Genomic DNA, 14,334 nt, shown 5'->3' on the forward strand with positions numbered 1-14,334 from the left:
TAGTTACCAAAATAAAAACCCAAACCCAGTGCCGTCAAGTCGATTCTGACTCATAGTGACCCTACAGGACAGAGTAGAACTGCTCCATAGAACTGCAAGGAGCGCCTGGCAGATTCGAACTACGCCAGCAGGGTTTCCAATCTAGTCACAGGAGCCCTGAAAAGCAGATAAATTTCTCTGGTGGGAATTAGAGATGCAACAGTCAGAGAGTTTCAAAATGTGAGAAAGACTTTACCTGCCATTTCTGGCTTTGAAGATGGAAGTAGGGTGGCTGTGAATCAAGAAATATGGGTGGCCTCTAGACACAGAGAATGACCCTTGGCTGACAGCCAGCAAGGAAATGGGGATCTCAGTCCTACATCTGCAAGGAACTGACTTTGGCCAACCACCTGAATGACCCTGGAAGCAAGTTCCTCCCCAGAACCTCTAGAAGCAATGCAAGCCTGCCAAGGAACAAAGACACCAGCTGAGCCAACTCGGACTTCTGACCTATACAACTGTGAGATAATAAGTGGGTGTTGTTTTAAGCCACTAAATACGTGACAATTTGTTATGGCAGCAATGGTAACCTAATATAATAGGTGCTTAAGCTGCCTCAATAACCCTAGGAGGTAGGTATTACCATTATCCCCATTTTGCAGATGAGGAGACTGAAGCACACTGAAAAGACCCTGAGAAAGTCTGCAGGTATAAGTCACATGAACAGTGATGCTCGGTGAAAGTGTTTGCTACCAAGTTTATTTGCAAGTGAACAGAACAGCATTTACAAAACATATTTTGTACAATCAAGTCTGCACTGCCCTCACACTGGGGGGCTAGGGAAGACCTACTCCTTCCAACAGCTATAAACAGTCCTGGATAATGAGTTTGTGAAAAACACTTTCTCTTCCTTCAGCAAGCAAAATTATTTAGGAAGCTGTATGGTTCAGCAATAGGGAGCAAAAGGAAAAAAAAATTACCTCAAGGAAAGCAATAGCTTTCCTTGGTGGGATCCATCATTTTATAGACATGAAATATTCATCTCAAAGATCTTATATTTTTAAAAGGAATGGTTACATATCAGAGCTACAGCAACATTTTATTTACTACTAATGGGGAATTAGAAGATTATCTTTTGATGCAGGTTTTTGGAAGGATTCTGCTGTTTCAGGGCACATCACAGCTAACAGGTTCTTTAGAAATCTAGCAACTATAACCCAGACTTTCTGGAGGAGACCAGGGTCAGCACAACTCCCCAATCCTATAATTAATCCTCACGTTCCATATTCATACCCACTGTCTGCCTCTGAATTCCATCCCCAGTGTTCCACTCCAACATTTGAGAGCTGTCTGAGGACTGTTCTGATTTTAAGTCACATCATAAATCCCCAAGTACTCTCCTTCCGTTGAAGGTCTGACTCTTGGTATCTATACACTACGGGTTTTAGAGAAACAAACTAGGAAACCGGTTATATTCTCTAGAGGCCAAGCCACTGTGTGCCTCCAAGCCCTAAGCCAACTGTTTCCCAACAGCCCTAGAACCAGGATAGGGCTGATAAATAATGGATCAGCCATCTTGCTCGACTGGTGGGGTTTAAATGGTTCTAAATCTTTTCAGGTGAAAAATTACCACAATTTTTGTGCTCATGGCAGATTTCAAAGGGAGACTTGAAGGAGAAAATCTTTAAGGGACCCTTACACAGCCAGAAATTCTCTGAGGTACATAAAATATTTAGTAACCGGGACTGTGGAAGCACTAGGATGAGAGGAGCTCCCAGGGCCTGGCTGGAATCAGTAGTGGCTATGAGGGATCTGGGGTATCAGGTAGGTGTCCAGCTCCTGGCGTTGGTAGAGGGCTACACTGTCCAACACCCACTCTCGGGTCACCACAGGTGCTTCACACAGTTGCCCAATCGCTGCAGACAGAGAACACGAGCAGAGATTAGTGTCAATTCACATTCTTCTAGGCCAGACTCCTCAATCTACTCCAGGGACTGGATTGTGTGAGTTCTTAGGGTTAATCAGATCAGAGCAGAATTGTTGATCTTAAGCAATGCTTCAGGACACAGGATCTTACTTAGAAGCCTGCGGAGTGGCTGCTGGTGAAAGCCTCAAGCCTCTGGCAACTTTATTAATATGCGTTTCAATCCGTTAAAGGCAAAACCACCGGAGAGAGCAAAACAGCACTGAGATTTAATGATGTGGAAAAATGCTTGCAATATCTTGAGTGAAAAAGCAGAACAGTATGATGAGCACAATCCCATCTGTGTAAAATACGTGTGTGTACATATACGTATCTACACACACACATGTGCATGGAAACATCTTATGGGGCTTTATCTCCATGTGGTGGGTTTACTGTGATTGTTTTCTCGTTTTTATGCTTTCTGTGATGAACATTCGTATTTAACCTCCCTTTCCCCAATGGCAATTCTCATGCATTACTTTTATAATACAAAACAAACAGCAAAAAGTTTAGAAAAGACATTTTAGTCATTCATTCACTCACTCATTCATTCAACAAGTATTTATTGAACACCTAGGATGTGCTGGAACTGTGCTAATCAAGCACCGGGTAACCTGTGGTGAACTACACCAATCCAACAGGAGCCGGTATGACACACGCATGCAGGCACCTTACCATGAAAGCCACTGTCCTCTGTCCAGGCATCTGGCTGCACGACCACAATTGGGTGAGTACCCTGTATCCCCAGAGAACAGAATTGAGGGTGTCAGAGCAGGGCTTTTGGAACAGTCAGTCACTTCACTATTTCTTGATGGTTTGTTGAAGAAGACTCTTCTGGGGCAGCCACACAATGGGGAGAGGAAAGAGTCTTCCCTTGGTATCTGAAACAGTCATAGCTCCCAGTTCCTTAGTCATCTCTTACAGATGGAGTGAGTCTGGCCTAGGTGCATGGCTGGAGAGGCTTGGGGGGTGAAGGGAGGCTTCTGAGGGTACATTAGGAGGGGTCCACAGGGACTGAACGGTGCCAGCCCTGCTCAATCGAAGGAGAGAATATTGTGTCTTTTCCTTTTGGCAGGGCACCAAACACTTACCGTACCAAGGGTGAATGATAAAGGCTCTTTCACAACAGAAGCCCCACACAGCTGCACCATCCACTCCAGTTGATCTAAATAGGACATTTAGACCTACAATTACCACAGTAATCTACATATTTAACCTGGGCCCTCTACCCCATACCCATCTGAATGAAGGCTTACAGCAAGACTTCTCAGTGGCACAGTCCCCCATCTCTTCTGCCCCAGAGACAGAAGGACCTTAAACTAGAATCCCTACCAGGTGTTATGGACTGAATTGTGTCCCCCCAAAATATATTCAGAAATCTTAACCTCTACGCCAGTGGTTAGGAGCCCTGGTGGCATAGTGGTTAAGAGTTATGGCTGCTAAACAAAAGGTCAGCAGTTCAAATCCACCAGCTGCTGCTTGGAAACCCTATGGGGGCAGTTCTACTCTGTCCTAGAGGGTTGCTCTGAGTCAGAATCAACTCAACAGCAAGTTTTTTTTTTTTTTTTATTGCCTGTGGTTACAATTCCATTTGGGAATGGGTTGTCTTTATTATGTTAATGAGACAGATTAGTGTAGAGTGTGTCTTGGGTCAATCTCTTTTGAGATATAAGAGAGATTAAACAGGCAAGCAAGTGAGCAGAGATGGTGGAAGAGAGATGCCAAGACTCATGGGAATCTCCAAGGAACCAGGAACAAGCCAAAGAGACAAGGACCTTCCTCCAGAGCTGACAGAGAGAGAAAGCCTTCCCCTAGAGCTGGCGCCCTGAATTCGGGCTTCTAGCCTCCTAAACTGTGAGAAAATAAATTTGTTAAAGCCATTCACTGTGGTATTTATGTTATAGCAGCACTAGATAACTAAGACAGAATTTGGTACTGAAAAGTGGGGGTGCTGCTCTAGCAAATACCTACAATGTAGAAGTGGTTTTGGAATTGGGTAATGGATGGAGGCCAGAAGAGTTTTAAGGTGCCTCATAGTAAAAGCCTAGATTGCCTTGAAGAGACTGTTGGTAGAATTATAGACGTCAAAGGCAATTCTGGTGAGGACTAAGAAGGAAGCGAGGAGAGCCATAGAGAAAGTCTCTGTCATCTTAGAGAATACATATGGCGCCATCAACAGAATGTTGCTAGAAATGTGGACCTTAAATGTACTTCTGGTGAGGCTTTAAAAGAGAATGACGAACATGTGATTGTACAGTGGAGGAAGGGCGGTGCTTTTTATGCAGTGACAAAGAACTTGTCTGAATTATGTTCAAATCTTTGGTGGAAGGCAGAATTTATAAGTGATGAATTTGGATATCTGGCTGAGGAGATTTCTAAGTAAGATCTTAAAGGAGCCCGATGGTGTCTCCTTACTGCTTATAGTAAAATGTGAGAGGAAAGAGATGGACTTAAAAATGAACTGTGCAAAATGAAAACAAACCTTAAAGATTTGGAATATTCTGTTGTACAAACTAAGGACACGTGTCCTAGAATGTTCACCAAGGACATGGCTACACAATCTTTTATTAAAGAGATTAAGCCTGTGACTTAATCCAACCAACCGCCAAGCAGAAAACCCATCACCTTAGACTGAAGGAGACAGAAACGATGAAAGGACAGAAAGCTGTCTGCCTCTTAGAATTCTACAGGCAGGAAACAGGCCAAAGGGGCTACATCTGTTGTCCTCCAATAAAAAAAAAAAAAAAAAGATCATCTTTGGAGCAGCTCAGAGATCAGCAGAACTGTTGGAAGGAGCATGGGAAGCAGGGTTGCATTAGTTTCAAAGGATGGAGTCATGGCCTCCAGGTTTCAAAAAGTGAGGTCTTTGTCAACTGGGTTCTGGAGTATGGTACTGCCATTAAGGTGTGCCAAGGGGATGAAACCTCTGCCCAAAACTGAGGGGGTGGGGTACCATGCCCAAAGGGCAGAAGAATGGGGCCTGCTGGGGTCGCCACTCAGATGGACTAGGAGAATGGGGCCACCCAAAGCCGAGGGAACAGAGTTGCCATCCCAGAGGGCCTGGAAGGTGGAGCTGAAGCCCAGGGGCAAGGAGCCCCCACCTGGAATCCAGAGAGCATGGCCAACACCCAGAGTCGAGGTCGGGGCCCTTGCCCAGATGGTCCTAAAGAACAGGATTATTTTTAAGCCTTGCGAACTAATGTAAATTGATCTGCTGGGTTTTAGACTTGCTTGGTACCTGTTATCCCTTCTTTCCCTCCAATTTCTACCATATGTAATGGAAATATCTACCTTGTGCCTGATCCACCATTGTACTTTGGAAATAGATAACTTGTAGTCCAGAGTTCACAGGTTCACAGAAGAAGGGGAATTTTGCCCCAGGATGGAATATACCTAAACTCTCACCCATATTTGATTTAGATGATTCAGAAGATGAGATTTTGGACTTGGAGTGGATTTAAGACTTTTTGGATGATGTGATGGGTTGAATGTGTTTTACATGTGGCAAGAACATGAATTTGGGTGGGGGGGTCAAAGGGTGGGATGTTATGGATTGAATTGTGTCCCCAAAAAATATGTGTTGTAAAGCCTAACCTCTATGCCTGTGGTTATAATCCCATTTGGGAATGAGTTGTCTGTGTTATGTTAATGGGCAAAATTAGTATAGGGTATGTCCTGAGTCAACCTCTCCTGAGATATAAAAGAAATTAAACAAGCAAGCTAGGTAGCAGAGATGGGGGAAGAGAGATGCCAAGCTTCATAAAGATTGCCAGGAGCAGAAGCTCAAAGAGACAAGGACCTTCCTCCAGAGTAGACAGAGAAAACCTTTCCCCAGAGCCGGGACCCTGAATTTGGACTTCCAACCTCCTAAACTGTAAGAAGGAGCCCTAGTAGCTTAGTGGTTAAGGGCTTGGCTGATAACCAAAAGGCTGGCAGTTCAAATCCACCAGCTGCTTCTTGGAAACCCTATGGGGCAGTTCTACTGTGTCCTATAGGGTTGCTATGAATTGGAACCGACTCGATGGCACCTAACAACAACAATAAAAACAAACTGTAAGAAAATAAATCTGTTTTTTAAAGCTATCCACTTGTGGTATTTCTGTTATAGCAGCACTAGATAACTAAGACACTAGGTATAGGGATTCTGAAATGCCATCTACTCTGGTTATCAGTCCCCCATAAGGCATGCTGGTAGATCAGATTTGATAATCTCTCAAACACTTTGAAAGAAAAAAAAAAAAATCCAAGATCTAATTTTCATTAATTTGCTACATTGCTGGCTAAGACACTGTTGGGAAAAAGCACCCTCTTCCTCCTAACTCTGTGTTGGTAATTAATAATCATGGCCACTGAGAGCACCATACTTGGTAGTAATCAGTATAAATGTCAAGAGACAGAGAGATAATTCATACAGGCAAAAAAATAAACGTCATCCTGGACAAAGAGTCAGCACATTGGTGGGGAAAGCCTACATGCTGAACTGGAACCAGCATGCTCAGCTCGGGGGAATAGAAGTGAGAAGAAAGTGCAGAGATGTTCCACTTGCAGCTGGAGCAGCAGCAGAACTTACCAGTGGGCCTTCTAGGCACGTCTGGGTGTGCACATCAAACCATCCATGCATGTTGCTCTTTTCTATAAGCCCATTTCTGGGGATTGCTAAGGTGCTCCTGTTTGTCCTAGTGAGTGAAGTCAGCTGATACTCCCTGAAAATGATACCTGCTAGAGGCCCTGGTTTTCATTAGACCAAAGTATAAGAACACTGAGGAGTCCTTGAGTGGCACTTGGAAATTTCATAAAAATCCAATCAATAACCAATAAAGAAGACAGAAGCAAAATTACTTTGCCAGGCTCTCCTGCTGCCTCTCCTCTGTCCCTGACCAGAGTGCTATGGTCTTCTTCTGAGGAGTAAGAGGACCTGCTTCCCTGGGGCGGAAGTGGGGGCACACAAGGCAAAGGTGGGTAGCCAGCCTTTGTTTGAAAAGAACAAACCAAATTTATACACACACCAGGGTCTCAGTGCTGCACGACTCCAGAGCTGAGCCCCACAGCATTCCTAAACATAACATTACATTCAGTGTCAGATTTAATTAGAAAATGTTCATCAAGAGTCTTGCCCTGCTCTGGGCCTGTGTGGGGACCCGGGCCCACAGGGCTTATCCAGCTCTGCTTTCTTCTCTGTATCAAATGAAGATGGTTCAGGAAAAGCAGAGCTCTTTCTTGACATTTACAAGACCAAAGGTATCTTCTCCCTAATTTATTAGTTCCCTTTTCTCAAAACAAATGGGCAGTATATCTGAAAAAAGAACATACTGTGTCCTAGACCCTCTTTGCTGCCTGCCTTCTTGTATTTTGAGAAAGGGTGCATGGTCTAGCTTTTTGCCATAGGACAAAATTTAGGTACAGTTTTGCCTGGATGGTGGTAGAGAAACAGAATAACCTTTAGAACATCTCACCAATCTGAACAGCCCTCATAAGACCAAAACCAAGGCAAGGTGATCTCTTCTGTAACACTCCTCTCTGTAAGGGAAAGGCGAGTGCTGGGTTTCTGCAGTTCTCCCAGTCTCTTACCTGTAGGCATGTTGGTAAAGGGCCCATAGCAACAGATTTCTAGTCCCTTGAAGATCTGGGAGAAGACGGGAGAGATGGAGAGAAAGGAGTACTTGTTATAATAGAGAATGAGGTTTTAAAAAAACAATATACAGAGGCTCTCAGAAAAGAACTTTTCTTTTTAACCACCTGACGATTTTTGCTGCTACTTCTGAAAGACAGTCCAATGTCCAGAACACTAAGGGACTTCAGAAGACGTTTTTGAAATATGCATGTAGTCGATCTATATTATACAGTTATTTCAAGGGCTCAGCATCTCATCTTGTCACTAATCAGGCCCAGGCTCCTTCCTGATGACCCATGCAGGTGATTTCACTTCTTGTTAGAGATGAGAGGGGGACGCAACTTGATCTTCCTTCATGTTTAATAAAAGGCTTGGATGGCAAGAAATTCAAAGCAATTGGCTGAAGTGTGATGTTTACCCAGATTTGGTACATCAATATCAACATGACCCCAGTTGGCAGAGAGGTCTATGCTTATTTTATGCATATGTGCTCCTTTTTTTCTCTATTTTCTGGCCCCCGAACATCTGTTGCTTCCTTCACACTGCTCCAGGAATGGTCATTGTTCCATCAGGTGGCCCAAACAGTTTTTAAAACTAGAAGTGAAGCCTGGTTCTGCCTCTCCTCATTAAGCTAGTCTGACTGCCTGGTTTTCAGAAGACACAGATTACACTGCACCTCCCAGGGGCCTCTTCCAATTATAGTGCTCAACAGCACTGCCCAAAAAGAACTTTCTGTGCTGATGAAAATATATGTGCGCTAATACAGTAGCTATGAGCCACATGTGGCTATTGAACTTGAAATGTGGTTAGGGTGACAGAGGAACTGAATTTCTTATTTTATTTAATCTGAATTATTTAAAATTAAAATTTAAACAGCCCCACATGGCTGGCAGCTACCACGCTGTACAGTGCAAATTCCTGCACATACGTTGGCATGGGTTCTTAGGAAAAAAGCTGGACATCATTTAATAGAAAACCAAATTTGAGTCATTTGAGTGGGTTCATAGAACTTATCTTTTCATATATTGTCTTGGGTAACCTGTATTCTCTTGACCCTCTTCCTTCCTCCCCATTCCACTAAAAAAGAAAATTGCCCAGGCCTAGAACCTCAGGCCCCAAATAAGAGAGATCAGGATAAAGTTTAGAAAACTAAAAACATATGGATGGCTTTTTAGCAAACAACCCCTCTCCCCTCACACATACGTTCAACCATAGTCAGGAATCAGAAAGGACAGCAGGACAAGGCTGCTTTTGCTTTAAGGGACAGACTCCATCTGTGCCATTCTCACTATCTGTGTGAATAAACTGCACCCCCAAACTGTCAACAGGGCCTAGATGTTCATAATGTTAGAAGTTCTCCCCAGGCAGCTAGCTGAGCCAAATGCTGCTGTGAAAAGTACAAAAGATTAGGAATTTTTACATCCAGGCTGACACTCACGGATGAGGATGTCTAGTTATGAGATGAAAAATGTGGAATTTCATCTCTACCAATACATTTCTCTTCCACAGGAAAATACCATGATGACATTTAGTATCTTCAGAACATCACTACTTTGATCAGGCACTTTCCATCACTGCTGTCCTGAATGCAGGAAAAAACCCAAAGCACTGAACTTTCCTTTGAAGGAGGGAGGAATCTGGTACGAATTCTGCCCTGCATCCAGGGGCTGGCTCACACAGAGCTCCCATGGGGTTGTGGCAGCTTTGCTCGGCATCTGGGACAGTCACTTTGATAAGCTCAGAGGGTGAGAGGGCTGACCTCAAGGGTTCTGAGCTCTAGGGCTTAATTTGTGATCATCTCTCAAAGCAGTTTTCCTTAAAAAACCATCTCTACTCATTTCCTCTCAAGTTTCTGTAAAGGAGCAGAAGGTGCCCTGGATGGGGATGTTCTGAAATGCCCAGTGGTGCACTTAAAAAGGAAGAAATGCAGACCAGGAACATAAGAAGCAGTGTGCTCAGGCCCGACAGGCAGGTGTTCCATCTTGCCCAGACGCCTTCCTGAGAGGACACTGTCTGGCTACGTCATCTGCTGCAGTACGATCTGGGGAAAGTCACTGAATCTTCCAGGGCCTCTAGTGCTTCATTTGCCAAGTTGTAAGAATAATCTACCACTGTTTTTTTCTGTGAAGCCATCAATAACTTTCCAAAAACTGTGGTATTGTTGTTAAGAGCTCAGACTCTGGAGCCAGACTGCCTGGGTCCAACTTATAGTTCTATCACTCACTAGCTGTGTGACCCTGAGTAACTTACTCAACCTCTCTGAGCCTCAATCGCCTCATCTATAAAATAGGCATAGTAATAGCACCCACTTCACAAGACTGGTATAAAATTGTTAATTAGTTAAAATATAGTTGAGTGCTTAGAGCAGCCCCTGGCCATAGTGAACATTCTATAAATGTAGGCTATTATTACTCATCTTATCTTCTATGCTTCCACAGACCACACTGTGAACTTAGTATACTGCTTTAGAGAGAGACACCATGTTGAAAAAGAAAAAGCAAGGCTTTAGATTCAAACTTCAGCTCTGCCACTTACTGGCTGAGATCTGAACCCCAGACTGAACTCGAAATTATACAGCCTTTCTATAACTTTTAGTTCCTTCATTCATAAAATGGAGATAATACTTATTTACCTTGTTAGGCTGGGAGAATGAAAAAAGAACCTATGTGAAAGCATTTAGCTAGTGCCCTAGCAATGAATATGTAAAGAGCCTTACAAGATGAATTAGACCATTTCCATGCAGGGGGCTGGAACAGAGGGGTGAGGTAAGGTCTTTGTCTGCATGGGTGTGAGGGAGGGCTTTACCTTTCTGTCCTGGAATTCTCTTGCTCGCTTTGGACCTTGGTGGTTTCTTCCATTGACAACATCTCCTCTGACTTCAAAATCACACTGAAAAAAAAATCAAACCCCAAACCACAGGAGTCAGAGAAAAAGAAGTGGTACAGATATGTCATATTTAAGGAGTTCAGTATCACTAGGCAGAGGGTTTTTTTTTTTTTTAAATTGTGCCTTAGGTGAAGGTTTACAGAGCAGACTAGTTTCCCGTTCAACAATTTATATACAAACTGTTCTGTGACACTGGTTACAGTCCCCGCACTGTGTCAGCACTCTTCCCATTACCACCCTGAGTTCCCTGTATCCATTTGTTCAGTTTTCCTGCCCCTTTCTGTCCTCTCATCTTTGCTGTTCGGCAGATGTTGCCTTTTTGGTGTCATATAGGTGATTGTTCTAAGGAGCACCTTACTCACTGGTACAACTGTTTATTTTATAGGCCCGTCTCTTATTTGGGTGAAAGGTGATCTCTGGGAGTGTTTTCAGTTCCAAGTTAGAGGGGTATCTAAGGGCCAAAATCTCGGGGGTTCCTCCAGTCATTATTGGGCCAGTAAATCTGGTCTTTTTTAATGAATTTGCGCTCTATTTTACATTTTTTGTAGATGGGCACCATCTAGTTTTCTGGTCTCAGGCTAGCAGAGGCTGTGGTTCCTGTGGTCCATTAGACCTTCGGATTAATTGCTTCCTTCAGTCTTTGTTTTTTTTCACTCTCCTTTGCTTCGAATGGAAAGAGACCAGTAGTTGTATCTCAGATGGTTCCTCACAAGCTTTTAATACCCCAGACAGTACTCATTAAAGTAGGATGTAGAGCATTGCCTTATTGAACCATATTATGCCAACTGACCTAGGTGTCCTCCGAGGCTATGGTCCCTAGCCTTCAAGTCCAGTAACTCGGTCCCATGAGGTGCTAGGCAGAGTTTTGATCAAAAAATAAAATCATTCTTTATGGCTGACTGGATGAATGACCAGCATCTCAGCTGTCAAAATCGATTCACTGAATAAAACTTTGTGGGCAGAAATTAACAATTCACTTTTCACCTCACTGGGACTTAATGTATTTTAATTTTCAACATTTTTCTTCTCTCAAAACATTCACTTAGCATTTAGATTAAACTGCTAATACAGTGCTGTTATGATGATAACTGGAGAATTCCCAATCTCTTAAATCAACTATACATTACAGCTAAAGAACGGCTTTTCAGATTTCAGTTGAGAGATTTACACAGTAAATGAAACCAAAATGACATTTAATACACTGAAGAAAATTACAGGTTTTTCATAATCACTAATTATGGTCAAAGATGAGGGAATAAGGAATAACGGGGTTGGGGAGAAATCTGGGGAAGAATGTTTAGAAAACACTTCACATTGAAACTCAAGCTTGTAGGGGAGACCATGAAGAGCATCATGAAGAAAAATAAAGGCATGAGCATAACTACACGGTGTTATTAGGTGAAAGAACACTTAACATTTCCTAGTGTCTTGAATGAGAAGATTTTAGTGAAAAATTTGTCCTCTATTTGAACATGACTCCCAAATTTATAATCCTGATTACACCCTTGAGCTTCATAAAATGTGTCCAATTGCCTATTTAACCTCTCCACCTGGACGTCTAGTATAAATCTCAAAATTAACGTGTCTAAAACAGAGCTCTTGATTCCATTCCTGCCTCACCCCCATCCCAACATGTTCCTTGCTCCTCTCCCATGTCTTCCTTATCTAATTTAAAATTACAAACATCCATCCTGATGCTCAGGCTAAAACCCTAAAAGTCATCCTAATTCTCTTTAACCTCATCCTTTAAATGTAATCCATTAGCAAGTCATATCTCCAAACACATCCCAAACCAACCTCTTCTACCATTTTCATGCCTCCAGTTACCCTAAGAATAAAATCCATATTCCTTACCATGGCTTACCAGGCCTAACGGACCTGGGTCTAACCTCCATCCTCTACACATATTTCACCAGTTACTACTCTCCAGTTATACTGCCCTATTTTTTTTCAATAAACCAAGTTCATTCTTACCTCAAGACCTTTATGCTTGCTGTTCTTCTGCTTTTAACATTTGCTCCCAATATTTTTCGAGGCCGATTATTTCTCATCATTTAGGTCTCAGCTCAACCTCTTCGGAAAGGCCTCCTTAACAAAAGTAGCCAACCCCCACCCCCAGGCAACAGCTAGCCCACTGTTCTGTATATTTCTTCATAGCATTTATTGGTATCTTAAATTGAATTCTATTTATTGTACATTTCACTAGAACATGAATCCCCACCACAGCAAAGACCTGGCCAGTCTTGTTTACTGCTACATCCCTAGTTTCTGGCACATAGTAGGCTCCCAATAAATAGTCAATGAAAGTTGCAACCAGCGGAAATGTCATTTAATTGATTATGAACATAGCAAATAGAGCACAGTAGTTTAAACTGCTTTCAATAATTTTATTTTGCCTGATCTGTTGTCACCAGCAGCTCCTAGATGGCTCTGTTCTAAAATTATTCCTCCTCCTACATTCTATCTTATTTACCTCTTGCTGTTCTCAGTATCATAAAGTGTAACATCTCTTTGAAGGAATTTGATTTCTAAACAGATACATTTGCATACTAATACAAAGGATTTTTCAACAACAGTGCACAGCCTGTTTTCCACAAAGATATATGTATGTAAGATTCAGGTGGGCCTGTTTCTGATCCTGAGGAATCTTTTCTTTGTGCTTTATAAATTCCTTTTCCACCCTCTCAGTAAAGGACTATTTCTTTAGAAACCTAGAACAAAAGAGGGAGCACAGAGAATTTCCAGATTTGCTCTGTGTAACTCTTGATGATCCCTATCATCAAGACAAGTTTGTAGAAAGTGGTACGTTGATGGAAGGAAGGAAGCATCGTCAATTTTCCTTGACTATCTGACTCCATGGCATCAAGTCTCTCTGGCTAGTTTGTAACATCAAGTACCTACCTCATCCAGCATCTTTCTTTCTTTAATAGACTGGGTCACCCCTAAAGAGATCACAGAAAATACTGGTCACTCAGAGCAGAAAAACATGCTCTCTTCATGGAAATGGATAGTCAGCGATTCACTTAAGACCATTGGAAGAACACCCTGAGTAGAGGTCCTCTCCCTATAAAGCCACAGCTCCTTAATAAGGCTGGTGGCAGAGATTTCTTTCTGGAGACACAGTTGATGTTTAATTTAAATATTATAAAAGTACCTGCTGCACATGGATTTCTGTCCACTATTATATAAATTCTTAGTTCATATGCTAACATTGCTAGGAGCAGATTAGGTCCTATCGGTTTTGAAAAGAAATCCATTTTCCCAACACCACCAACTTATCTGAACAAAGCGATATGCATTAAAGATAAACCCCGTATAGTGCTACCATTAAAGACCTTTTGGTAATTCAGACTCAGCAGGAGCAAAAACCTTAGGTGTTAAAATGTTAGGTGTAAAAATGCAATTCTGGAAGTGTTAAAGGGAGGAGGGGAGAAATTACATTGTACTTACAGAAATAGCTAACTACCCATTTTCCTCCTGCAATTCCCAGAAAATATTTCAGTGTCCGTTCACACACAAAGTCAGCATCTACAGAATGAAAAACACACAAAGGATTAGTAGAAGTTGAACACAAAATCAGAAAGTGCTGCTGTAAGAAGCCCTAGCTCCTTATGCTACTCAAGATCAAACTGGATTGATGATTCCAACATCCCTGGGTGGCAGGTTCAGAGGCTGGAAGCATCCCTAGTTAGATCTTTGGAATCTTAGAAAAGGCTGATATAAAGTGAAGATCAGAGGAAATGTCTACCCTATCTTCTAGATGCCAAGGCTAGCTAATGATCACTGTTGTATTCACAGCATTACCCATGTCAGTAGTGTTGGTATGATGGACAAAGAACTTTTTTACTGGATGCTAAAATGTGAAAGGAGAAGGAAGAGTAACTGTTGAAAT

At 42.4% G+C, this 14,334-nt stretch overlaps 1 protein-coding gene across 3 annotated transcripts in view; it reads right to left on the reverse strand.

The window, feature by feature from the left end:
- Window positions 1-717: 717 nt before the first annotated feature.
- The window catches only part of BRCA1 (BRCA1 DNA repair associated), a 64,744-nt gene continuing 51,127 nt past the window's right edge, over window positions 718-14,334 (reverse strand). For 2 of the 3 annotated variants that reach the window (XM_049860239.1, XM_049860240.1), the window contains exons 17-23: window positions 13,893-13,970; window positions 13,344-13,384; window positions 10,362-10,445; window positions 7,514-7,568; window positions 3,037-3,110; window positions 2,621-2,681; window positions 718-1,895 (exon numbers count right to left, since the gene is read on the reverse strand). In XM_049860239.1, coding sequence (XP_049716196.1) covers window positions 1,771-1,895; window positions 2,621-2,681; window positions 3,037-3,110; window positions 7,514-7,568; window positions 10,362-10,445; window positions 13,344-13,384; window positions 13,893-13,970 — 518 coding nt within the window. In that variant the 3' untranslated portion in view covers window positions 718-1,770. The remainder of the gene's footprint in view (window positions 1,896-2,620; window positions 2,682-3,036; window positions 3,111-7,513; window positions 7,569-10,361; window positions 10,446-13,343; window positions 13,385-13,892; window positions 13,971-14,334) is intronic. The other variant, XM_049860241.1, reaches the window with a different exon arrangement.

The sequence above is a fragment of the Elephas maximus genome, chromosome 19 (assembly GCF_024166365.1).
Source record: "Elephas maximus indicus isolate mEleMax1 chromosome 19, mEleMax1 primary haplotype, whole genome shotgun sequence".
Lineage (NCBI taxonomy): Eukaryota > Metazoa > Chordata > Mammalia > Proboscidea > Elephantidae > Elephas > Elephas maximus.